The sequence below is a fragment of the Sceloporus undulatus genome, chromosome 1, assembly GCF_019175285.1.
Source record: "Sceloporus undulatus isolate JIND9_A2432 ecotype Alabama chromosome 1, SceUnd_v1.1, whole genome shotgun sequence".
Classification (NCBI taxonomy): domain Eukaryota; kingdom Metazoa; phylum Chordata; class Lepidosauria; order Squamata; family Phrynosomatidae; genus Sceloporus; species Sceloporus undulatus.
The window spans coordinates 370464312-370491590 of NC_056522.1; the positions used below are offsets into that span (position 1 = coordinate 370464312).

The following is a 27279-nucleotide window of genomic DNA, read 5'->3' on the forward strand; positions in this document are numbered from 1 at the left end:
TCTATTTCCATCTGGCAGCTGTTAAGCTGTTGTCATTTACTGATGGAGAAGGGAGGGAGGGGGAGTTGATTTGGACCATGGAGAAGCACCTGGTCTCAGCTTGGTCGCAGAAGAAATGCACCCACATTTTCCTTCCCCAAGAGCCCAGAGCAGCTGAAGTTTCATGATCTCAAAACACCTTCCTTCTCTCTCAGAAAAACCTTGAAAGTTGTGGGAGGATGAGGAAATGCTGCCGTGGAATGGAAGGTTTTTTGAATGCAGTGCATGTAATGGCAAGAGAATAGCCCATACAAAAAGGGATGTATGCATATGTAACTTGCATGTATAAACACATAAGTCATCAAGTCATCAACAGGATGCTAGCCAATGTGTGTCTACAATATTTATGCAGCTTTTATATCATTCTGTATAAACCGTCCTCTATTTGTACTTTGCTGAGCATTGGGATTACGTGTGTGTGTGTGTGTGTGTGTGTGTGTGTGTGTGTGTGTATTTTGAAGATGTGAATTTATGAATATTCTATGGCATGCTGGGGGTGAAGGAAAATTTAGTTTGTACAAGTTGCTTTTAGGTAATCCCCAGAGAGAGCCCAGGAAAACTTAGCAGCAGTAGCCTGAGGACAAAATAAAATAAAATAATAAAAAGGCCTGGAGTATTTGTTTACTGTGTCTTAGTTTATGCAAATTTATAACCAGTCATTTAGGGTATAGGAGGCAGAATTTTAATTACCCCCTCAGACATTTCCATTCCTCAAATGAATTGTGTATCTTAATGGAAAAGCAGATGTTGGGTGCAAGTTATTTACAGTGAAACTCTTGATGGGAGACATCCTAACAAATGCTGGGTCTCACTGAGGACTCATTTTTGTCTCTGAGGTTTTCCAGGAGAGCCTTGAGATCTGCTGTCTCATAGCTCATTGGTACAGTGAAAGGGGGAGAGGAGAGGAAAGAGGTTTTGCTGGAGAAACAAGACCAATGAAGCAATCTTTTTGGATGCAGACTCCGAAGAATGCTGATTAGAGCGGTGCAGAGGATTGCTGCTTGTTGCTGCATTCAAGAGGGAATGGGAAGGGAGGAATTGAATAATACTTGGAGCATCCCCAGAAAGAAATGGAAAAAAAAGTCCTGAAACTGAACAGCAAGGCAAGGACTATGAGGACAGAAATAGATAAAGTGTGGCCCCTGGGCTGCCTATGGCCTGCTGGACTGCAATTTGGAGGCATTAAGTCCTCCAAGCCCCACCTCTCATTTTTTATCTCAGGAGAACCTGATCCAAGAGAGTGAAAACTGTAGCAAAATGTAGTGATTTTGCCCCCCATTGGCTAAACAATTACATTGGAAGTGATGTGATAACACTGCTTGTTGTGTTGGGTATGGTTGTGTGGACCACTGGGATGTGTATGTGGGGGCAAAAAATGCTCCCTGCTCCATCCGCCATTGCCCAACCCTGATTTAGGGGCTCATCCAGGTTTGGTTTAAGGAAGCATGCGTTCTCACAGTGTGGCTCCTTGGTTTTCTATTGGAAGATGCATTCCTGTCACTGAATGTGCGACTCTGCTGTCCTATAGCTGCCATGGGTTAGGCAGTTCAGAACTTAAAAATATGATAGGGCAGACAGAAGGCTCTACAAAAGTTTTGGTTTAAAAAGTCAAAGGAGTAGGCCAAGTAAGGCCTTACAAAGCAGGAGGCTTGGAAATCCAGTTGTTGTTTTTTTTTAAAAAAAGACCGGATTGAATAGGAAACGGGGTGACAGTCAGAGGAAGTGGACAGAAGGATGGCTCTATACATAGTAAAAGGAAGATCTGAAGAACAGGCTGAAAAGGTGCTGCAGAAGTAGAGTAACCATTTGTAGAAATAAACTTTGCTGGGATTTTTAGGGTCCTCAGGTCTCAGGCCCTAGCACTGAACCACAGGGCCTGGACTTGAACCTTTGAGCCTGGGATATTTTCTCCAGTGCTCAGAGCAAATGGGAGGCATCTCCCAGCAAGACCCTTGCCTAGAAAAACGTCTAGTCAGTCAGTCAGTCAACCTTTATTAGGCATAAAAAACAACATGCGTTACAATAAATTACAATAAAATTTACAATAAAATTTGCAATAAAATTTACAGAAACTTCAGGGTCATTGTTCGAATTTGAGCCATAGTTTTGTTGCCTCCACTAGAAAATTAGCCATTAGCCTGGTTATATATGGGTTTCGATCTTCTAATAGAAATTCCACTGTTAACCCAATTAAAGAGATATTCATCTCCACTAACCTTCTTAACAATTTTCCCCTCAGAGTTATACTCTATATTTGTGGTTGTATTCTGTTGATGCTCCAACAAACGTAGACTCATTTAATTTATGAAATTTACCTATGTGCTCATTCACCATTCAACAATGGATTTAGTCTGTTTAGCTAAGACTAACCAATAGGATTCATGTTAAGTGGGAGAGAGTGTGTGTGTGTGTGTGTGCAAAGGGATCTTGTAGTACAGTGGTACCTCGGGATACGAATTACCCAGCTTACGAATTTTTCGGGATACGAATAAATCCCATAGGGATTTATTGTTTCGGGTTACGAACGTTTTTTCGGGTTACGAAAAAACGCCGGCGCTGTTTTAAATGGAGCCGCGGCAGAGCCGCGGCTTTTTTTCCCATTAGCGCCTATGGCAATTCGGGTTACGAAGGTTTTCGGGTTACGAAATTAGCCGCGGAACGAATTAATTTCGTAACCCGAGGGAGCACTGTACCTTCGAGACTAAGGAGTTTATTGCACTGCCCTTTTATTTTGAGCCAGGCATGGGCTGAAACCTTTTAAAAATGGATTTTATTGCATGCCTTGATGCCTAGGCAGGAGGCATTGTTAAGGAAAAAGCAACATGGGATATACAGTAAATGAAATAAAACATGTATGTGAGAGTCAGGATGACTCAGCAGAAGCCAATTGAGAACCACACAAGTGTAAATGATAATGGAATTAACAAGTCCTAACTGCCAAGGACAAGAAATGAAAAGTGGATGATTGGACACACCTGACAATTGTTAAGTGGTCAAGGCTGAGATGATGAAATCATTAATTGTAGGATGAACCAAGAGAACCAATGAGAATGATGTACACGCCTACTGGGTGGAAACAGACAACAGTGGGTGGTACCATGCATTGACTATAATAATGACTATGCATCCCAATGTATTTTGTGGGTTGTAGAGTGGGTAGTAGTAGTGGATAGTGAGGAGTATAGTATTGTTGTGTTGGATAGTTTTGGAGCTGTATACAGTGGTACCCCGGGATACGAAATACCCACGTTACGAAATTTCCGGGTTACGAAAAAAATCCATTGAAAATAATTGTTCCGGGTTACGAAGGTTATTTCGGGTTACGAAAAATTTTTTGGTGCTTTTCGGCGCTTTTTCGCACGAAATCGCGGCTTTTCCCCATTAGCGCCTATGGCATTTCGGCTTGTGAATGCTTTTCGGGTTACGAAAGCGGCGGCGGAACGAATTAATTTCGTAACCCGAGGCACCACTGTATAGTAGAATAAAGTAGATCTTTTATTTAAGACTACTGAGTTGTCTGGTGTCTTGGGTGAAGCTACAAGAGCCAGCTGGATCCTGAAGAAGGGTGAAGACTTCTGTGGAAGCAAGAGTGAGAAGGCTTGGAGAGTTTGTCGGGGTCTTCAGCCTATTCTCTGTAACTCTTGCTAAGCTATAACCACTGGCCAAAACTGGTCAGCGCGGTGCACAACCAGGTGGTGAGTTCAAGCCAGAGGTGAAGAGCTACAACTCCCATCATCCCTGAAAGGCATCCCATACCCATAGTTTGTTGTGGGTTTTTTGGGCTATGTGGCCAGGTTTTAGAAGATTTTCTTCCTGACGTTTCACCAGCATCTGTGGCTGGCATCTTCAGAGAATGCTTGCCTGGGAAAAGGTGTGTGGGGTGTGTGTGTGTGTGTGTATACTGTGTGTGTGTGTGTATACTGTGTGAGCCTGGGAATGCAGGAGTGATTTGCAGGTGTGTTGTTCTGTGCTGATGGCAGGCCTCAGGCTGGGAGGCTAATGCAAAAGAGGATTAGTGTCTGAGTGCCTGCAGGCTGCCATCAGCACAGAACAATACTCATGCAAATCACTCCTGCATTCCCAGGCTCACATAGTATATATATACCCACTTTTGTCAGGCAAGCATTCTCTGAAGATGCCAGCCACAGATGCTGGCGAAATGTCAGGAAGAAAATCTTCTAGAACTTGGCCACATAGCCCGAAAAACTCACAAAAAACTATGGATGCTGGCCATGAAAGCCTGCGACTTCACATCCCATACCTGACCTGGACTTCTGTGGTTTGCAAAAAACAGGATTTTCCTGTTCTTTGCAAAGTACAGGAGAAGTCTGGATCAGGTATGGGATGCCTCCTGCCTGGGCATGGTGGCATGCAATAAAATCCATTTTTAGAAGGTTTCAGACTGTTCCTGGCTTGGGAAAAAGGGCAGTGCAATAAACTCCTAACTGTGTGAACAAAGTTATAGCAAAATTGAAGGCTTTTGACTGGTTGGAGTGGGGCTATCTGGTTGGAGTCGGACTATCCTTTCCTGATGTCATGAACATTGGAGACAAATTTATTTTCCTGTTTAGGAATCTTTACACAAAATCTCAAGCAATGATACACATCAATATGAGAGACTCTTTATTGATTAAGTTACAGAGAGGCACAAAACAGGGTTTTCCTCTCTCCTCACTTTAGTTCGCTATTGCAATTGAGCCATTAGCCTGCTGTATTAGAAATAACCCCATAATAAAAGATGTTTGGAGTCTCTTCCCACATTCAGATCTAGATCTAGCCTTTGTAGAGAGTGTTCCTTAAAACTACTCTATCAATGGTACCTTACCCCTGTACAATTGACTAGATTTTCTAAGCCATTAACTGCAAAATGTTGGAGAGGTTGTAATTGTAAGGAAACATATATCCATATGTGGTTGCATTGTGATAAATGTAGCAAATTTTGGTTAAATGTAGTATTTGTTATTTCTGAGATCACCCTTCAAGAAATAGCTCCCTGTCCTGGTCTTTCATTACTTTCAATGTTTCTGGGAGAAAACGAAGACTTGAAGCATAAATCATTGATTTGTTTTCTCTTGGCCATCACTACAATTGAAATAGCCAAGAACTGCAAAGACAGGCAACTTGAGAGAGGATAATTGATGGCACAGGTTATGGGACAGTTTACTAATAGATTTTTTTTTTTTTTGGACTGGATAAATAACCTCCATCATATCCCTTTTAAAGAGAAATGGCATCAATTTCTACAGGACATTAACAATCATTCCTCTCATTCAAAACTGCTAGACCAACATTTAAATATCTGGAACAACGTTCTTATCGAAGACTAATAGCAACACACACACACACACACACACACACACACACAGCTATGTTGTTAGATACCTTTATATACCCTCCTACAAGTCATTCAATGAAGATGAATAGCAGGAGATGCAGTATGGTGGTATAGTGTTAGCATTCTAATATGTTTTAAGAGTTTGTTTAATGCTGTTTTTAACTTGTGTTTCAAACTTGTTTTTTTAAAAGAATCAGAGTTAATTTAATTGTGTTTCATCTTTTTGTATTAAGATTTTTAAAAAGAAAAATGTAGTTTGTTTTAAAATTCTGTACACCAGGATATAAATAAAGTGTATATGTATATATACAGGGTTCTTCCTGGGCACTAGTTCACTCTGTGCATCTGAGGAAGTAGACCGAGTCTACAAAAGCTTATGCTGTATACAAATTTATGTGTATATATATTTGTAGCATAAGCTTTCGTAGACTTGGTCTATATATGTTTAGCATAAGCTTTTGCAGACCTGGTCTGCTTCCTCAGATGCATTGAGTGAACTAGTGCCCAGGAAGGACCTCATAGAATCATAGAGCTGGAAGAGACCACAAGGGCCATCCAGTCCAACCCATGCCATGCACGACCTTTATAATCAGACTGTATGAACAGCCATAAAAATGCAAAACATGTGAGTATGGTAATGAGGTGACAAGCTTAACTTTAGCTATGATCTTTGAGAGACAAAGGCAGGAGGAAATATGTTGCTTGAAACCAGGTTTGGTGTGTCCTCCTTCAATCCTGGAAATCTAGAGAAGTGGTGATTGTCCTCTAAAGGCAGGTGTTGAATTTTGCTTTAATATGTTTATATAGAGGGTTGGTAAGGAACTTTTAAGCTCTTTCCTCAAAACTGGAGGTAAACTTTTGGTCACTTCCAGTTTTGACAACAAACAAACATAAAAGCAATTTTTGTGATGGGATGGAGACATATCTCACTGTAGGTACAGGGATAGGACTCCCCCATCAGAAGCTCTGGATCATCTTCTCCTGTCCTCAATATGAGAGGAAGGAGTTTCAGGATGAGAACACTACATTGAAAAGTGTGTGCGTGTGCATGTGTTTTGACCATTTGTTAGAACTGATTCTTTTGAGTGATGTACACTGTACAACTGAAGTTGATGCCTCATGTATCATGTTTAATATAATCAGAAGCTACCCTTTGCAATATCACCCTTGTATCATAACCGGGGCCAATCTGCTAAGATATCATAAAGAGTCATCCCTAGGTCTTAAGTTTTGGCACTGAAATTTCAGGGGCTGAGATAGTCCAGGCCTTGAAATCTTAGCCAGGAAGATGAAGAATTACCCCCCAGACATGCTGAAGTTGCCCCATTCCTAAAATGTCACACCATTCCTGAATAGTGCATCTCTAATATAGGTTTTCCTGTGCATGGTGCAAAGGTCTATAGAAAGGAGGCACATGTGCATCAAAAGCATACATGTTGGTGTGTAGAAGAGCTGGAAACCTCCTCTATCAGAGTTTCAGCTTATGGATGTATGCCACCTTTCTATAGATCTTTATGCCATACATGCAGCTGTGGGGCCCTACATCACATGGGTGCCATGAACATAAAAGGCTATGAAGAACACTTCTGCTCCTCACTCAGATGCATGGAGACGTTGTAGGGATATCAATCCCTGGGTGGAATTCAAGACTTCCATCTGTAAGTACATTCTGCCTCTGTGATATGGCTGGTAAAATGCTCATTTCTTAGGCTAGTCCAAAATTGGGCTTTTCATTGCACAGACATGCAATGTTTTGTATAAAGCCATGTTTTTAGAAGCATTTGTGACAAACGTAATCGTTTAAGGACTCTCTCTGTACAAGGGGAGGGAATCCTCAAAGATGTATGCAGCTCACATTAACACCAGTGAAGTCGGATTAATGAGCTCACGGGGGCTTTGGGGCTAAGCTCTCCATAAGTAGCTCAACGTGAAATATCTGTCTTTTAGGATGTGTTGGCTTGCAGAATTTCCGCCAGCTTATACATCAGGCTCTTTCCCAGCCATGTACTGGTGCATGGGGGCTTTGATGTCAGCAGGGCAACATTAAAGCATCTATGCAAGGTGATGAACTCTATAAGTTCACTGTTTTGGAGACTTCTTATACATGTTAGACTCAAATTCAGACTAGATTCATCATCCTACTGACACTGCATCCTAAGCATCTGCTGGAGATGTACTGTATCTTGTGAACAGTAGTGGCCCCAAAATTAAATGTGCCATCTCCTAAAGCTAACCAAGAGCAGTAGGGTAGCTGTGCAGGTTTATTGCAAAATACTTGAGGGACTGTGCAGTTTAAGTCCAATTTTAAAACAAAGAAAGGAAGAATAGGGATCTTGAGGTTATTCACCAACTGCTAACACCAGGATAACAAAGTAAGCAGCCTCCAATCCTCCCTACAACTGGTTGAAAAAGCAAGAACTATAAGAAGGGAGGACATGAGCCATTAGACTGTCCATCAGCAATTACTGTCTGGATGGCAGACTGGTCAACAATTACATGGATCAACCTGGGTGTGTCCATACTACACAATAATAGTACACTTGTTCCTCAATATTCGTTAGGGTTAGGGGCACAAGACCCCTGTGAATATGGAAAAAACGCAAATAACAAAAACACTATGTTTTGACCTGAGAGGACACCAATCTAGGATTCTCTAGGTCCTCCAGTGCAACTCTGTGGTCAATGTCCAACAAACACTGACCCTAGAACTGCACTGAAAGAGCTACAAATGCCTAGGAGAGTATTCTTTCTAGGAATCTCTAGGTCTTTCAGTGCAACTTTTAGTTAAAGTTGACCATAGAGTTGCACTGGAGGACTTAGATATTCCTAGAGAGAACATATTAATCATATCCATGAATAATCAAAGCTGCAAATATGGAGGAATGAGTTTAGTTTGATAGCACTTTAACTGCCATAGTTCTATCCTAAGGAATCCTAACATCAGGATTGTTCACGTCATCGTACTTCCCATTTCATGGTTGTTGAAGTGGGACAGTGAAGAAAGTGGATAGGAGGAGAATCAACTCATTTGAGAAGTGGTGCTGGAGGAGAGTTCTGTAAATACCATGAGTTGCCAAAAAGACAGATTAATTGGTTCAAGAGCAAATCAAGCTGGAACTGTCCCTAGAAGCCAAGATGATTAAACTGAGACTGTCATACTTTTGACAAAATCATGAAAAGATATGATTTATTAGATAAGACAAGCCTGGTAAGATGGCCTAAGTATCCCAAAGGCAGGAGATCCCATCTGATCTTGGAATCTAAGCAAGCAAGATCGGCCCTGGTTAGTACTTGGATGGGAGACTGCCAATGTATACCAGGTTCTGTAGACGATATTTCAGAGGAAGGAACTGGCAAAGCCACCTCAGAGTATTCCTTAAGAAAACCCTTTTAAATTAATGGGGTAAGCAATAAGTCAACAGGCGATTTGAAGGCTCATACACACACAAGATAGAAGGTACTGTTGTAAGAAAAGAAGATTGCAAGTGGATAAACTTAATCAAAGAAGCCACAGCCCCAAGTTTGCAAGATTTGAGCATTTGATGACAGGATGATATGGAAGTCTCCGTTTCATATGGTTGTCATAAACTGAAGTTGACTTGATGGTAATTAACAACAACAAATAAGAGACTTTGGGCTAAAGCCTATTCCACACTGGAATAAAGTCATTGAAATTTGCTCATGTGTTGAGTCATCATTTAACAATTGTTTCAATGAGTCTACTCTAGTTGGGACTAACTTACATGATTCCAGCCTTAGACATCTCTGCTAGAGAGTTCTAATGCTATAGTTCAGCACTAGACCTTTCTGTCCTAGATTATTTTCAGTATCCCATCAAATTAAAAATTCCATGATTTCCGTAGGATGTAATTAAAGTGCTATCAAACTGGGCAGCATGGATTCAGCCCAATACACACCCACACCACTATGGTGAGATGTTTTTTTTAAATTCCTGTAATATTTTCTAAATGTAAATCTAGCTCCATGAATTAGCATATGCAACTTGGGGGCAGATCTATCACCCTCATTTCTGTCTTCTAATTTTATGACACATTTCCTCTTTCAGCAGTCTTCCTTGTCACACTGGCTTCTCCCCTCCATCTGCATTTCTTTTAATTTAGTTTGGTAGTTGGGGGTGAAAGTGATCTTAAGTTCTCATGTGACTGAACTTAGCCCTCTAACCTATAGTTGCTGATCTCTCATTTAACTGAGTGGGATGAGAAACCTCAAAATGGGCATGTTGTCATTTAGAGTCGACATAAGAGTTGTTTAAAAGAGAAGTGTTCCAGACAGAGAAAAGAACTCCACTTTTATCCCTATGCTGAAATAAACTCCAATGTATTATGGCTTGATAATATAATTACCCAACATTTTGACTAGACTGATCTGATAATGATGCACAGAAAAGGGCAATTTAAAGCTGGCAAAGAATGAACAAACGCTTTCTTCGTTGCCGTCTGTTAAACAAAACATCTTTGGCTGCTAAGTCTTGTGCTGTGGAATTCTTTTGTTGCAGCACTTCTGTCTTGAGTCAGCAGTGAGTCTGAATTTAAAAGTGACTGCTCAGCCCATACATATGTGTTTGTGTGTACAGAAAGAGAGCGACAGGCTGTAATAAATGAGAGCCTCTGATTTCTAATTGCTGCATGTACAACTTCCAACATGAGGCAGATGGTCATTGAAAGAGGACAAAAACACTAAGCAAAAACTCTCTTCCTTAAATCACTCACAAGTGCTTACTAGGAGCAGATGACACTCCCCAGGATGGCTAATTAAGCTCTGGTTAGGCATATGTCCTGCCTTAAGCATTGGGTAAGCAAAACAACATGGCGTGGTCATTTTGAGCTTGGCAGAAACTGGAGGTAACCATATCCTAAATCACAGTGGTATAAAAATGAATGAGATCAGTGGAAAACTGAACTGAGCTTGCCTTGCAATGTAAATCTTCATCAGTTTTGTTCTCATGGGGAAGAACAAATGATTTTACCATTTTTTGCCTTATATCAGTAAGTTGCCAAATAGGCAGGCTTTTTTTTTAAAAAAACTAGTCCAGTTTTGGGAAGGATTCTGCACCAGAAATGCTCATTATACACACACACACACAGCAGGCCCTTCCCTTATAAGGGGATCCATTCTGGATCCCCCCGGGTAAGGGGAAAGCCTCGTATGCTCGCACCCCATTAAAAACAATGGGGTGTGTGCTTGTGGCTCGAGGGCAGTGCATGCACCATTGTTTTAATTGGCATGGGGCTTCCATGTAAGCTGGAAATCGCATATAGTGCGCCTGCGTATGGTGCGGGCGCACTGTATTTGCATAGAAAATTGCATTTTCTGACCAGGGTTTTTTGCTTGTTGTTAACTGCCCTTGAGTCAACTCTGACTCATGGCAACTGTGGCTGAGACATCTCCAAGACCCCATGTTCTCCACTGCTCTGTAAATTCAGGCCTGTGACCTCCCCACTTGAGTACAGCCGTCTGGCGTGCAGTATTCCTCTCTTTCTACTACCTTCTACCTTTCCTAGCATTATTGTCCTTTCTAGTGATTCATCTCTTCAATTTCACCTTCAATGTCATCATCTTGGCTTCCAGGGAAAGTTCAGGCTTGATTTACACAGAAATGTGCGTAAAATATTTGTTTATATTTATGTATTATTTATTGCACATATATCTTTCTCTCCAAATGGGATGCAAGGCAGCTTGCAATGGTTTAAAAACTAATAACAGCTAAAACACTAAGAATAAAAGTTAAAAGAAAATTAAATAACAGTATTATTAATAACATGGTTTTAATTTTTATATCTTTTTAATTTAAAAGGTATTGGGGAAGTAGAATTAACAGTTAGTGTGATACCATGAACTGGTAAATTGGAAGTAATTTGTTAACCTCTATCTTTATGTTAGTATTGTAGTAATAGTATGTAGTCTTTTGTGGGTGTAGAAGTAGATAAAGGTTTTGTTTTGTGTGTAATGTATGTAGTATTTGCAGTGTTGTTACCCTATATGTATGTTTCATATTATGGAAATGTATGTGTGTGTTTTGTTGTTGTTGTTGTATGCATTCAAGTCATTTCTGACTTATAGCAGCTCTATCACAGGATTTCCGTGGCAGGTTTTTCCAGAGAGGGTTTGCCATTGCCATCTTCTGAGGCTGAGAGACTGTGACCTGCCCAAGATCACCCAGTGGGTTTTCATATATAACCAACCCCCCAAAAAACTCCACAAAACCATATTCAGATCTTCTCCATTCCTCTTTTGCTAATTTTCTCAAGATTTAGTCCATTCTTATCTGCCCTGTCCCTATTTCTACCTGACCTTACCTCTTTTAATAACTGGCTCTATATAATGTATTTACAGAGAAGCCTCTGGTTTTTCATATTTGTTCTCTAGAGCACTGTCCCAGTTGTGATTGGCTGACTATACCCAGGCTTGCCCAGCTTCTCATTTCACACCAAAACTGGAACTCAAGGCACATCATAGCAAGATTAAGAAACAAGGTGCTTCTGGCATTATGCATGCAGATTGTCCCAGGCTCAACATCAGTATCTCCAGTTAAAAAGTTGGCTCAGGTACTAGCTGAGGAGGAAGACCTTTTGACAGCCACAGCCAATTAGAGTAGACTAAGGTTAGGTGGACTAAGAGCCTGACTTGGTGTCAGGCAACTTCCTACGATCCCTTTGGCATGCATTGAGAAGAAACCCTCAAAGGATCGCCTCTCATTTAGGTCAACATTGTTAAAGGAGCAGCACAATGTGTTCCTCATTTCATAAGGATGTAAAAAGTTTTTCTTTCTTTCTAGGGGATCAGCAGCCTCTTCAGTTCCTTAAAAGTGGTGCGCCTTCTGCGACTGGGCCGTGTCGCCAGGAAGTTGGACCATTATCTGGAATACGGAGCGGCTGTGTTGGTGCTCCTGGTCTGTGTCTTTGGACTAGTGGCCCACTGGCTAGCTTGTATATGGTACAGCATCGGGGACTATGAGGTTATTGATGAAATCACGAATACTCTCAAAAAGGATAGCTGGCTCTGCCAGTTGGCAGAGAGTATTGGAACACCGTATCGGTACAACTCTTCAGGAAAAGGGCAGTGGGAAGGAGGACCCAGTAAAGACTCACTCTATATTACTTCACTCTACTTTACCATGACAAGCCTTACGACAATAGGATTTGGAAACATAGCTCCAACCACTGATGGAGAGAAGATCTTTTCAGTGGCCATGATGATGGTTGGCTGTAAGTACAATGATTTTCATATCTCTTTTGAAAAGTTCTGCTGTAATCCCTTCTCATTCATTTTTTTGTATATTGTTCAACAAGATCACAGAAGCCATGGTCATTGAATGGACACTGAATGGTTGTGAGTTTGTCCTGTAGTGGTTTTACCCACATTGTGAGAAAAGATAGTTGCTTTGAAGGTCTGATATGTCAGCAATAAGCTGTGTCTTGATAGTGCCCTTGATGCAGCCATGGTCATTCTTGTGGGACATTTGCATCAAGTATCTGTGACCTTAATTCATTTGTTAGCCCTTGCAAAAGTAAACCCACTGAATCTATGGAAGTTATATACACATTGACTCCCCCAAGTTCTCGTTGATTCAATGGTTCTGCTACGCTTAGGACTAAAAATTGTATTTAGACTTGTGATTTTATTGAGGTAGGGAGTCTATTCTTCAATGCAGATTGTGATTCATCTATTCATAGATGCTATGACCAGATAGTCCAGGGGTAGGCAACCTTTTTGAGCCGGGGGCCGGGTTGCTGTCCCTAAGACAACTGGGGGGCCGAAGCCAAAAAATAAACAATTTTTTTAAAAAAAATTAAATAAATAAATAAACCGGGACAAATGTAGGACAAAATTTTCAAATGGAGAACACTTTTTAAAGAAAATGGAGGACACGCGGAAAAATTTGCTGATTTTTTAAAAAATGTTAATATAAATGCATGTTTCTGAGGCTTCTATAGACAACTGTGCCCCTTGCTCGCCGCTTGCCCGCCTCCTCCTGATAGGCCAAAGGCCCCACACCCTCACGCGAGAGGCCAAAGGCTCCGATGGCAATTGGCGGCAGGACTGGGCTGGGGCCGGTCCCAAGGCCTTGCCGGGCCGCATCCGGCCCGCGGGCCGCAGGTTGCCTACCCCTGAGATAGTCACCTGGTGGCTTCCTTCTGGTGATGAGCTTCAGCATATTTGATTAGGCTGGTTTTCAGATAATAAATGATCAGTCTACTTCTAGGACTGTACCCCAGGCCATAACAGTCTGCCAGAACCTGCTCAGTGGCAATACTCTGGTGGGAGAGCTTTTGAGAAATCGGTGTCACTACCATTCCATGAAGAGACAGTGGACTACAGCTCTTTCGAGGTACACCTTAGGTTTTTGTTTACACATGAGCTGGTCCAGGTTTTGGGATCCTTGGGGAATATCTTTCCCTTGATCCCATCACTTTGACTGTGTTTGCTAAGGCCATGAGTGAGGGCCAAGGGTATAGCTATGGAGGGTACGGCTATGGAGTATAAATGTCCCAGTGGGCCAAGGGTATAGCTATGGAGGGGAGGCAAAATTATTACCCCCAAAACATTACCCCCAATAAGAATTCTGTCTTCCCAAATAAAATTTTCATTCAGTCTCCAAGTTTCTAGAGTTACAGAAAGTTCAGACTTCTACCAAGAGAATGTGAACACATCAAGAGTTCTAGGTGTGAATATTTTCCGGTGTCTCACTCTCTACAATGCTACAATGTTCTCTTTATACACACTCTCCCTTGGCAAACTTAGTTCATTTGGTTTCTCCTGCCATCTTTACGCCGATGATACCCAGCTGTACCTTTCCACCCCTAATCTTTCACCAGAGCTAGAGCAGCAAGTGTCATCCTGTTTAACAGCTGTCTCCCACTGGATGCACTGGATGCACCATCGGCGTCTGAAGCTCAATATGTCCAAGACTGAGCTTCTTGTTTTCCCTCCTAAGCCCACCCTTCACTATTCCTTTTCTATTTCCGTCAATAACATCTCGATCCAGCCGGTCCAGGAAGCCCGCAGTCTCGGTTTCATCTTTGACTCCTCTTTGTCATTTATCCCACAGATCCAGACTACAGCCAAAGTCTGTAGATTTTTTCTCTATAATATCGCCAAAATTCGTCCATATCTCTCAGCTTCTACTGCAAAAACACAGGTCCATGCCCTAGTGGTCTCACGATTAGACTACTGTAACCTCCTCCTGGCAGGGCTTCCTCTCTCTCACCTCCACCCATTAATTTCTGTTCAGCATTCAGCTGCACGCATTATTTCACTCGCTCGCCTTTATGATCATGTCTTCCCTCTGTTGTCTTCCCTTCACTGGCTCCCTTTTCCTTTCCGCATCAGGTACAAACTTCTGCTACTCACCTTTAAAGCCCTGCATGGGCTGGCCCCTCTTTATTTAACTGATCTTCTCTCTCCCTACATCCCTACTCACACTCTCCGCTCTGGTAGCCAAAATCTCCTCTCTCAACCCAGGATCTTCTCTGCCCCGTTCCGGATCCGTCCCTTCTCTCTAGCTGCCCCTCATTCCTGGAACCTTCTTCCTCTGCATGCACGGCTCATCACTTCCCTAACCAGCTTTAAAGCTGAGCTGAAAACCATATTGTTTAGGGAAGCGTTCTCAGGGAATTTGTGATTGTTATCTGGCTGTCTGACAATATTTGATGTGATGTGATTTGTTTGATATTTGATGTTTTTAATCTGTTTTTTTCCCTTTCTATATGGTAATTTTATCTATTCCTCTTTTAATTGTTACTATCTTAGAATGTACGCCTTGGGCAGGCTTTTATTTACTCCTAATTTTACCGACTTTGTACAGCGCTGTGTATAATTACAGCGCTATAGAAATAAAGTTTAATAATAATAATAATAATAGAAATTTGAGGAATGAAGGAAAATTTCACTTCAGTGGGATAGGATTCTTATTTGGGGGAGTAATGCCCTCAAATCCCTCCCTCCTTAAGAGAGCCTGCTTATAGGCCATGGAAGTTCCTCTCATGCCCACTGAGACATTTTTCTTTAGATGGAATTTTATGTCATTAACTGGTTGTGGTAAAGTTGTATGCTGTACATGTTTATCATCTACTATGTTTTAAAAGATTTGAAACTCTTTTCCATTCAGTGCTGCTTTAATCAGATAGTTTATTCCAGTATTTATTTATTTTTACTATGATGAGTAATTCTTTTAGTTGTATTCTGATTTACTCTATATTGTAAGATGTCTTAGGTTTCATACTGGGGAAAGGGACATAAATAAATTAAATAAATGTGTAGAAAAATAGGAATAAGGCAAAAACATGGTATGATGGGTGTGTTTCCAAGTAGGCAGGATTGGGTTCCAAGACCGTCCATGTTCAGTGATAGATCCAAGACTTCTGCTGTCTAGTGGTTGAAGTGGTTCTGTGATACAGGGCAGGTTTTATTCCCTGTTGCCCTGAATCTGTCTGTGTTTATACAGATGTCTTTAGGTATGCTGGCAGAGATAAATGTATGATGGTCCAAGCAGGAATATAGTATCCTGGTTGAGGGAAGTATTGGTGTTACTCTGTTCTGCTTTGGTCAGACCTCACCTGAGATGCCTTATGCAGTTCTGGGCATCAAAATTCAAGGATATTGATAAACTGAGATGTGTCTGGAGAAGAGCAACTGATCAAAGGTCTGGAAACCAAGTCTTATGAGGAACAATTCAGGGGAACAATTTAGCCTGGGAAAGAGAAGACTGAGAGGTTACATGGTAACCATCTTTAAATATCTGAAAGGATGTCATGTAGAAGACGGAGCAAGCTTGTTTTCATCTGCTCCAGAGATTAGAACATGAACCAATGGATTCAAATTACAAGAAAAGAGATTTCAGCTAAACGTTTGGAAGAACTTTTTTTAAAACTATAAAATACGTTAGACAGTGGAATAGATTGTCTTGGAGGGAGGCTTTAAACAGAGGTTGGATGGGTATCTTTCAGGAGTGCTTTACTCCTGCCTGGCAGATAGTTGGATTGGCTGGCCCTTGTGGTCTCTTCCAACTCTAAGGAGATTATCACACTGGTTTTTATTCCCATGCTAGGTGTGGGATGTAAATGCATAGGGACAGATTTTATCCCACAGCTCCATCCCTGGGCAGTACTCATCCTGTACCTGATCCGGGCTTCTCCTGGAACTTTTAAAGAACAGGATTTTCTATGATTCTATGAACTGTGATTCTATGATCCTACGAACTGGAGGTCTGTGGGTCTCTCAAATCTTTCAGGACCTCATACTATGAAAACTCCTGGCCATGTGTGAATACAGCTGCATAGCCATCTGGCAGGATGACCAGATGTTGTACCTGCAGAGGAGGACAAGGACCCACAAAATGTAGAACATTCAAGAAAAATGGAGGACATGACCCAAGAAAAGCTAAAAACACTCAAATTAATATAAATTCATGCTTCTTAGTCATGTTCCAAACGGAAGACTTTTTGGGATTCCTCCTGGATAGAAGGCTGAAATGTAGGACATGTCCTGGAAAAGGAGGACATCTGGTCACCATCATGGGGGCACTTCTATCAATTTATTTGTTTGCTATTAAAATCTTAACCTTTAAATTGGTGCACTCAGGCTGGGCTTGTAGAGGTTAAGCTGAATTCATGTGACAATATTGAAATAACACAGTGGTGTTGAAGGTGCTTCAGTTTGTTCTCAAAATGTGTGAAGGGTTTGCAGCTTGGGCTAGGTTGCGCAACATCTATTTTTATCACCTGAGAATAGTATCCCTTGTCACCATAGGAGCTGGAGGCAACTGGGATGATTTTGAGATACAATATATTGGATGGTTCACTCCCCCCCCCCCCCAAAAAAACCCCCAACAAAGTAGTTTTCCTGCTGATCTGTGACTCCTCTGGAGTATCCTTAAAAGTGACAATACAAAAGAAACTCTTTCTGTCTTTGTATGCTATCAAAGCAGCAGCCTTTCCGATAGATGAGAATCTTGAAACCGCAGTATAGTATGAGTGGGCGGAAAATGCTGTTGGAAAGTTATGGAGCAATGTTAAGGCATGCTGGTAACACAAGGGAAATGCTAAGGAGGAGGGAGAAATTTGTTTTGCATTTTGATGCAAGCTGACCTCATTCGTTCTTTTCTGGGCACACGAACTGAACGACAGCTCTGCATTCTGCACAATACTTCTCTGCATTTTGCAGCACAGTTGTCAAAAAAATATGCATGCATGAATATAAAGGGGGGTGTACCTGCACAAAAAGCATGCATTGGTGCTAATGTGCAAAAGACCGTTCATTAGGGAATGTGGCTGGAAGAAAAGTTCTGCTTATTAAGGCAAGTGCATACAAAATGTATATGTTAGAAGCAAGGTGTACAGATATGTGTAAGATTTTTCTATATTGACTTTTTAAAAAAAATGCAAACGGATGTAATAATGGGATGAATTGAAGTCGCCTGCGGGGGGGGGGGGGGGAGATGAAAATGTGTGTGAGGCCCTACACTGTTCAGTGTGGAGTAAGTGTTCTGCATCTTGAAGCCAAGTTGGGCCCCTCTGTTGTCACCACCAGGATTCACTTGGAATGTTGAAGAGAAAGGAATGGAGCACCAACCTGTGGAATGGCAAAAGATGGTCTTAACGCTTGCTTATGTCACCAATGGGATGCTAGCCAGCGAGTGAAACAGAATCTGAGAGTCTGCTTATCCTTTGCAAATGAAACAAAGTTGTAATTTCTTCAGTGAAAATGCCTTGTTTTAAAACTGGCCAGAACTACTCTCAAGTAATTCCACTAAATTCCAGAACAGTTCTACTTCCTTGGCAGGGCAGGGATGGAGGTAATCCCTGGCAAAGCCACAATTGGATCCAACACTCTGCTGGCTTGCAGTAGTCAGTGGAGGGTTTTTCCTTTTGTCAACAGGAGGAAATTAACTGCATTAACCTGAGGGATGGCATAGTTCCAGAGCTTGTTAGAGATGTACTGGGCGAACAAGAGGCTATAGGATCTTGTGGAATCCACAGCCTCTTCCAACATCTCCAACTTCTTGACCAATTTCAAACTACTGGCCAAGCGCAAAAAAGTGGACCCCCTCCAACACACACATTTTTTTTTTAAAAAAATAGTATTTTATATTTAGGGACTTTGTTGTGAAAAATTTGTGTTTAAAAATATCCTTTTTGCACAGAAAATAGTTTACATTGTGCAAACATAACATTTTTTCACCAGACCCTACTGAAAATTGAAAACACAACTGTGAAAAACTAAGACCTATCTTTTTGCTCTTGCTGAAATTCAAAATATCTCATGGCTGTTTTTTCTCAGAAATGAGAAAATTTGCCAGTTATTCACTTCTTTAAACAATGGTATCCATTGTCTGGGCCATCAGTGAGCTTTCATGTATAATTCAGTGTGCTAGATTAAAAACTGAAGGGGGTTCCTGTAGAAGAGGTAATCTCAGCAAGTATAGCTTGCTACCGGGCTGTGTGGCAACACCCCAATGAAGAAGAAATCTCTTCTACCCAACCATTAAAGATACAGAAGCCTTCTCCAGTTTTTTTTAATCTACCACCTCTATGGTGATCCTATGAATGAAAGACCACCATGAACTCCAGTCCTCAACTGCCCTGCTCAGTCTTGCAAATTTAGGGTCATGGATTCCTCAATCCATCTGTAACATAATCTTTTCCTACTATCTTCTGTTTTATAAAGCATTATCATCTTTTCAGTGAGTCACATCATGTTACCTACAGTTTAGTTATCTTCACTTCTAGTGAGAGTTCAGGCCTGATTTGCTCTAAGGTCCACTCATTTGTCTTTATAGCTATCCATGGTATCCATAGAATTCTCATCCAACACTACATTGCCAATAAATTGATTTTCTCTGTCAGATTTCTTCACTGTATAACTTTCACAACCATACATACAAACTGGAAATATTTTTCACCATGTTGCTTAGAAGAACTGTGCTGGTGGAGCAGCACAGAGTGATGGCCTCAGCATCTTGTAGCTTCTCTGCCATGCTGTCAGGAAGCACGTGATTGGTCACTTTGGGTCCAGAAGCCATCCCTTCTACTCTGCAAGGGGATTAGCTCTCCTAGACTGTGAGGCAATACAACATTCCTGGATTGAGCTGTTGTTGTTAACTGCCCTTAAGTCAATCTCAACCCATGGTGATCCTCTGGATGAGACATCTCCAAGATCCCCTGTCCTCCACTGCATTACTTAGTCCCTGCAAACCCATACCCCTTACCTCCCTAATAGAGTCCATCCATCTAGCATGTCTTAGATACCTATCAAAAATATTTTAGAATCTTTTAGAAAAGTAGACATGTGGATTAAAAATTTCCAACCCCTTCCCTGTCTCTACAGGAATTAAATCTCTGATGTGACCTTCTCACAGTTCTATTCAGTTTTGTCAGTTTACCCAATTACATTAAAAATCAGTGTTGGACTACATCTCTCATCGTCATCATCCAGAAAGACTACTGAGCATGTTGATGGGAGTTGTAACCCAGTGTGTCCTGAGAGCACCAGTTTGGAGAAGGCTGGCTTAATTAACGGACGAGTGCTGGAACTCTATATGACCTATTAGGTTAAGAAACTTTACATAGGCCTAACTACCTAGCAGAGGTTCTAAGAAATCCTTAACTGAATTGCAAAGATCCATATTGTGCCCAATGTGGATCAGGAGCAAGGCATCAGGATGCCCAATGTGCATCAGGAGCAAGGCAATGCTCGTTGGGACCAATGAACTTTGGTCTCATTGTGCATTGGGCACCAATGTGCATTGAACACTTTTCTGGCTCTGCTACGTAGTAACTTAACATCAGCCCTGTACTGGATATGAACATTATGCAACTGTAATTTCCTCATAAATATCTCCACTTGTGAAGATGTTAAATCCCCAGCAGGATTCTGGCTCAAATCTTTTTAAGATCCTTTGATGTTAACTGCCCTTGAGTCAACTCCAACTCATGGTGGCCCTATGAATGAGACATCTCCAAAGGCCCCCTATCCTCCATTGCTCTGCTTAAGTTCTACTGATTCAGGTCTTTGACCTCCCTGATTGAGTCCAGCCATCTGGCATGTGGTCTTCCACTCTTTCTCCTACCTTCTACTTTTCCTACCATTATTGTCTTTCCTAATGAATCGGCATGATGTGGCCAAAGTACAACAGTCTTAGTTTTGTTATCTTGGCTTCCAGGGAGAGTTCAAGCTTGAACTGTTCTAGGATCCATTTGTTTCTCTTTTTGGCCACACACATTATGCACAGTACTCTTCTCCATCCCCAAATTTCAGATGGGTTTATTTTCTTCCTATCTGCTTTCTTCACAGTCCAGCTCTCACATCTGTACATGATATGGGGTAATAGAATGGCTTAGACAAATCTAACTTCAGAGCTCAGTAGTAAATCTATACTCTTTAAGATCTTATCTAGTTCTTTCATAGCTGCCTGTGCCATTCCATTCTGATCAATATTTGATCCAAGGTATGGGAATTCTTTGATCTATTTCAATTTCCTCATTATCTAGTTTGAATTTATGTAGATCCTCCGTGGTCATTATTTTTGTTTTCTTTATGTTCAGTGGTAAGCCTGCCTTTGCACTTTATTTTTCAGTTCTCCTTAGTAATTGTTCCAAGTCTTTGATATTTTCAACTGCTAGTATGGTGTCATTTATAATAATAATAATAATAATAATAATAATAATAAATTTTTATTTATATACTGCCCTGTGGCGAACCAATCCGGGCGGTTTACAACATTAAAATAACATACAGCATAAAAACAATATATTCCCCTCCCCCCTTAAAAAGTTATTAAACAACATATCTAATTTAAAACCACAATAACTAGTTAAAATAACAATAAATTAAACAAAATAATACCAACCAACAAACCACTGCAACGTCAGTTCTAAAGAAAAGGGGGCTTTGGAGACATTACTGAGGAGGGGGGAAATCCTGAGATCCTGAGGCCAGGATATTTCAGTCTGGGAAGGCCTGCCTGAAGAGATCCGTCTTGACAGCCTTTTTGAAGCTGTCCAAGATTTACATATCTTGGATTGTTAATGTTCCTTCCTCCTATCTCCTATCATTCCTTCTTCTTCTGAGTCTAAGCCTGGTTTTTGTATGATATTTTCTACATATAGCTTGGGAGATTTTCACACAGGCAAAAGTGATGGGAGCATAGTGGGATGCTCCTGTCATTATAGCGCAATTGCATGGAAATTATCAGACGACATCACATGACATTGCAATAATCTCTTCATTATCCCATTATTAAAGAGGAATTTTCATGTCGCTTTTTATTCAAGGGACTTTCCTGTGAATAAACAGTGAGGCTAGAATTCCTATTTATTAATGGTCTAATGACATGATTATCTTGATGTCGTGTGATGTTGTCTGATAATCTCAGAGTAATTGTGCGATAGTGATGGGAGCATCCCACTATGCTCCTGTCACTTTTGCTTGTGTGAAAATCTCCATAGACAAATAGGATATCCTAAGGCAATTCTGTAATTAAATTAGCCCAGGAAAGGACCAAATATGTTGGAAATGCTCCCCCTGCCTTAGAAGGGATTTTGAAAAAAATTATTTGAAATATCATTTGCATTTTTTTGCCCCTGGGGTCACAGATGGACCGTGGGGGTCTGCATGTGACCTGCAGGCCACATTTTTCCCACACTCGCTTTGAAGTTTACCCTAAAGCCCACAGTGGATTGATGGCCCCACTGATATGGAAGCCACCACTTTGTCATGTCTCTTTCACTTTAATACTCAGTCAAACTTGAAGAAGCTTGAAAAATTCTAAATAGATGCAAGTGAACAGCCCAGTGAAAAGACGAAAGAGTGAAAACAACTTCAAGGCTCTTCTAAGATCCTACAAATGAAGCAGAAGGCGAGGGGAGGGGGGGGAAGGAAAAAAATTTTTTGGGGGGGAGTTTATATATTTAGAGCCTGAGAGGACCTGATTAAAAATGCAGTGCTTATAGCCTGAGGTGTCCTCAATAACACAGAAATGTTTCCCCCTGCATTTATTTAGGAATTGCCGCAGTGCTGCAAACATCTCTGTGCCTGAGAAAATGTGAGAATAATGGTATAAGGGGATGCCTGTGGCAGAGGATATTTCTTGGGGAAAAGCCTTCAAAAATATAAGGGGTGAATCATCCCTGAGCTGCTTGCTTTGAGGAGAAGTCATGGGATATATATATATATTTGTATTGCTGCCTTTTTTCTTCTTCCCAGCCAACCTCTGCTCCAGTGTCTTCATCAGCACCTCAAACTACAGACATTAGTAGAAGCAAAGTGTTATTTCTCCTGTCATGAAAGGCTTCACTAAATGTCTTTCATGATCTCTCCCTTCTTCTTTCTATCTCTCTCCCTCCACTTTCCTCTTCTTCTCCCCACCTCTCCTTTTCCCTTCTTTCTTGCCATCTTTCCCAGTCAATTGACCCCACAAATGGAAACACACAAATTTTTTGTGAGACAAATCCTTACTTTATTCTCCATTTTATTTCTTTTTAAAGACCCTACAAATTGCCTTTCCATTTTGCTAAGTGGCAATATATCAAAGGGTAATGTATAAAATGTAAAAGCACATGCTCATTTGGATTTACATGACCATATTTTCAAAACAGCTGTTTTAAAATCTGTGAGCCAGCGTGGTGTGGCAGTTCAAGTACTGGGCAAGGACTCTGGGAGACTAAGCTTTGAATCCCCACTCGGCCACAGAAACCCCACTGGGTGGCCTTGGGCAAGTCACACTCTCTCAGCCTCAGAGGAAGGTAATGGTAAAGCCCCTCTGGACAAAGTTTGCCAAGAAATCCTTCTGATATGTTAGCCATAAGTTGGAAACAATGTGAAAGCACAAATCAACAATGAAAACAAAAATAGCATTGGTACTTTTCAATTCTGAAGCCTTCCTTAGATCTGTTAGTTGCACTGTTGTTGTTGTTGTTGTTACTTTTATCATGGGCTAGATCAGGCATTGTCATAACTGACTCAGAGGCTTGTGGCTTCATAGGCTGTGAACCAGTTCCAGGTTTCCCTTCCCAAGTTGCTATCCAAGGTGCTTAATCTAGTTTTGGATAAAGTTCAGCACCGTGGATAGCACATCCAAAGCAAATTCACCACCCCACTGCCATGGAAGCCACCTCTGCACTAATTAATTAATTATTATTATTATCATCCCAACTCTCCCTATGGATCGAAGCGGATTACAGAAAACAAAAATAACAATAAAATACATTTAAAATTCAGGACAATCACCTACCCCCAACCTCCCTACCTACCTTAAAAACATAACAAAATAAAAACAACAACAATATAAAATACTAATTAAAATTAATTAAAACTAAAATGCTTGAGGTGAGACATCTTTTGTGGCATTGACAGGAGCTATCAATAATCAGTGGAAGGGAGGTTAATCTGGAAAGGCTTGCTGGAAGAGATCTGTCTTAACAGCTTTTTAAAAGGCTTCAATAGTGGAAATCTGACAGATCTCCTCAGGCAGGTCATTCCATAGCCCAGGAGTGGCATATGAGAAGGCCCTTGGAGGAACTCCAACTTTTTGTTGTTGTTATTATTAGCTGCCCTTGAGTCGACTTCGACTCATGGTGACCCTGTGAATGAGACTTCTCCAAGTCTCCCTGTCCTCCACTGCTCTGCTCATTTCCTGCAAACTCATGCCTGTGTCCTCCCTAACTGAATCTAGCCATTTGGTGTGTCATCTACCTCTCCTTCTTCTACCCTCAACCTTTCCCAGCATTATTGTCTTTTCCAATAAGTCATGCCTTCTCATGATGTGGCCAAAGTACGACAGTCTCAATTTACTCCTCTTGGCCTCCAGGGGCATTTCTGGCCTGACTCGCTCAAGGACTCATTTGTTTGTCTTTCTGGCTGTCCATGGGATCCTCAGCACTCTTCTCCACATCTCAAATGAGTTGACTTTCTTTTTATCTGCTTTTTTCACAGTCCAGCTCTCGCATCCATATATAGTGATCACAAGCAAATGGATAGGGATTTCTCTTGCTACTCTCTACCCTGCCTTGTTGTTCTTGTACCCCCAATAATCTCACCCCTTGTGGACAGATTTTGAGAGTCATTGTGGGGTGCAAAGAGCAAACTGCTCCCTCCCAATTCTGCTAATGTAGGCAGTGACATCAGTGGGAGAATGTAACTGGGCAGGCCAGCTACTTTGTTGTTTCTCTGGTATATTTGTTATTACTGCATTGAACATCACAGGATTTTCATCCTTCCAGCTTCAGTTCCGAAGTGTGGTGTTTGCTGTGTTTGTCATGCTGCTTTGGGACTTGAGCTGTTTGATCCACTTTGACGCACTTAGCATACGAGGGATTAAAGCAGCCTTCCTCAATCTTGTGCCTTCCAGATGTGTTGGACTACAGCTCCCACCACACCCATTACAGAAATGGGGAAAGCTGTGTTTGGACTAGCTGGCGGCAATGTTTGCCAGCAAGAATGCTCTAATTTTATTGTTTCACTTCAAGGGAGTAGTTCTTACATTGCTGCACTTCAGATATATTTAGCTTCAAGTGAGATGTTACTGAATTGTTCTGCAGAGCTTGGGAAAGTTCCTTTTTGGATGACAAATGGCCGAATTACCAAACTAACACAACTACAGTTCCAATTAAAGAAAATTTGTCCACTTTAAAGAAGTATCCACTTTTACATCCTTTCAGGCTTTTTTTTTTTTAAATTCAGCTCAGGCCTGTAGCATCTCCATAGCCAAAAGCCATAGCGGCTCATGGCAAGCATGCACATAGATGCAGCTGGTGTCCTGCCATTTCCCCCATCTCATCCACAACCACCTATCAAACTAGTAAATGTTGCCAAATTTGTTTGAGTCACAGCCACTCTGTAATAAGTGAGTACAGCCAAATCCACTGTGAGAAGGAACACCCTATTAAATCTTCCTAAAAGCTTGATGGTCAGTTTAACATGAAGCATACAGAAAGGAGAGCTGGAAAAGATGCATTTTGGATGACAGTTCCCAGAATCTTTTAACCACCATATCCACTGAGGATTCTGAAAGCTGTAGTTCAAAACAGTAACTTTTCCACTGTGTGCTACAGAGGTGTCTTCAGAATATGTAATGACAGTGAAGTGGTGCTGTCATGGCCCGTTTCATATTGAGAAGAGGGCCCTAGCACAAACACAGAGATCCCATTTCCATCATAATTGGAAAGGACCTTGGTGAGACTGCACTAAGAGACAATACGATATAATGGCTAGACTGTTATGCTGGTACCTAGAAAATCCAAGTTCAAGGCTTCACTGGGGCATGAATGCCACTAGGTGACTTTGTGCCAGTCATTTTTTTCTCTTTGTCTGGCCAGGAAGGAAGAAAGGGAGGAGGTGGCACTAAGCATTCAATCTCATCTTCGTTTCTCTTCTGAATCTACCTCCCAACTCCTCCCAGTTGCAAGATAAAAGATATTGATATTAAAATCTGTTGTCATCAGTATATCATATGATAGCCAACTACATAGATAAACAGATCTTGTAGCACCTTTCAGACTGATTGTGCAAAATTATAGCAGAAGCTTCTATAGACTTGGTCAACATCTTCAGATGCATGAAGTCAAGTATTGCCCAGTAAGGACGTTTATAATCAGATTATATGAACAGACACAAAATAGCAAATGGTGATGAGGTGAGAGCCCTGGTGCCGCAGTGGTTAAATGCCTGTACTGCAGCCACTCACTCAAAACCATAAGGTTGCAAGTTCAAGACCAGCAAAAGGGCTCAAGCTTGACTCAGGCTTGCATCCTTCTGAGGAGGTCACTAAATGAGTATCCAGATTGTTGGGGGCAAATTCGCTTACATTTGTAAACCGCTAGACACTGCTTAGGCTGTATGAAGCGATATATAAATGAAGCTTGTTTGTTTGTTTGTTTGGTTTAACTATAGTCAATAAGGGACAAAGGCAGGAGGAAAGATGTTGCCTGAGGCCAGGGTGGGTGGATGACCATGTGAATGGTGGAGAGAGTTTTGGAATGTGGTGTATGTGGGCTGGGAACCAGAAAGGAGGTAGAATAAACTGGCTAAGAGCACCTTCATGAGGATGGGGTGTTAACCATTGTTAAGTGCGGTGTAGTGGTTTGAGCATTGGACTACAACTCTGGAGGCCAGGGTTTGAATCCCTACTTAGCTGTGGAAACCCACTGGGTGATCTTGGGCAAGTCACAATTTCTTAGATTCAGAGGATAGCAAGGGCAAACCCTCTCTGAAGACACTTGCCAAAGAAACGTCATGATAGGGTTGCCTTAGGGTCTCCATAAGTCAGAAATAAATAATAGAATCATAAAACCCTAGAGCTGTAAGAGACCCCAAGGGCCATGCAGTCCAACCCCATTTTGCCATGCAGGAACTCACAATCAAAGCATCCCCAACAGATGGCCATCCAGCCTTTGTTTATAGACCTCCAAAGAAGGAGATCCCACTACTCCCCAAGGGAGTGTGCTCCATTGTCAAACAGCTCTCACTGTCAGGAAGTTCTTCCTAATATATAGGTGGAATCTCTCTTCGTGTAGCTTGCATCTATATTATTATTATTATTATTATTATTATTAAGCTTTATTTATATAGCGCTGTAGATTTACACAGCACTGTACATACAATCTTTTTAATTAGACAGTTCCCTGTCCTCAGGCTTACAATCTAAAAAGGACAAGACACTAAAGGAGAAGGGCCTGGTGGTGGGGAAGGGGGAAAGTCCAGCATTTCTTCTCTCCCTCTGAGGCCTGGACCAAGGCGAATGGACTGGAGGGAGGGCTCTGCTTCATAATATAGGCCAGGCCCGATGAAGCTGGTGCTGCCTTTTGACTCCCTCCAGGCCGGATGATGACAGATGGCATGGGGGGGGGGGGGGCTCTTCTTTCACGGAAGGCTTGATGGAGCTGGGTTGC

General features: G+C 41.5%; 1 protein-coding gene across 1 annotated transcript in view; it reads left to right on the top strand.

The window, feature by feature from the left end:
- KCNH5 (potassium voltage-gated channel subfamily H member 5) overlaps nt 1-27279 on the top strand; it is a 246221-nt gene that overhangs the window by 65492 nt on the left and 153450 nt on the right. The window contains exon 7 of the mRNA XM_042459356.1: nt 12171-12600. Within this exon, the coding sequence (XP_042315290.1) occupies nt 12171-12600 (430 nt within the window). The remainder of the gene's footprint in view (nt 1-12170; nt 12601-27279) is intronic.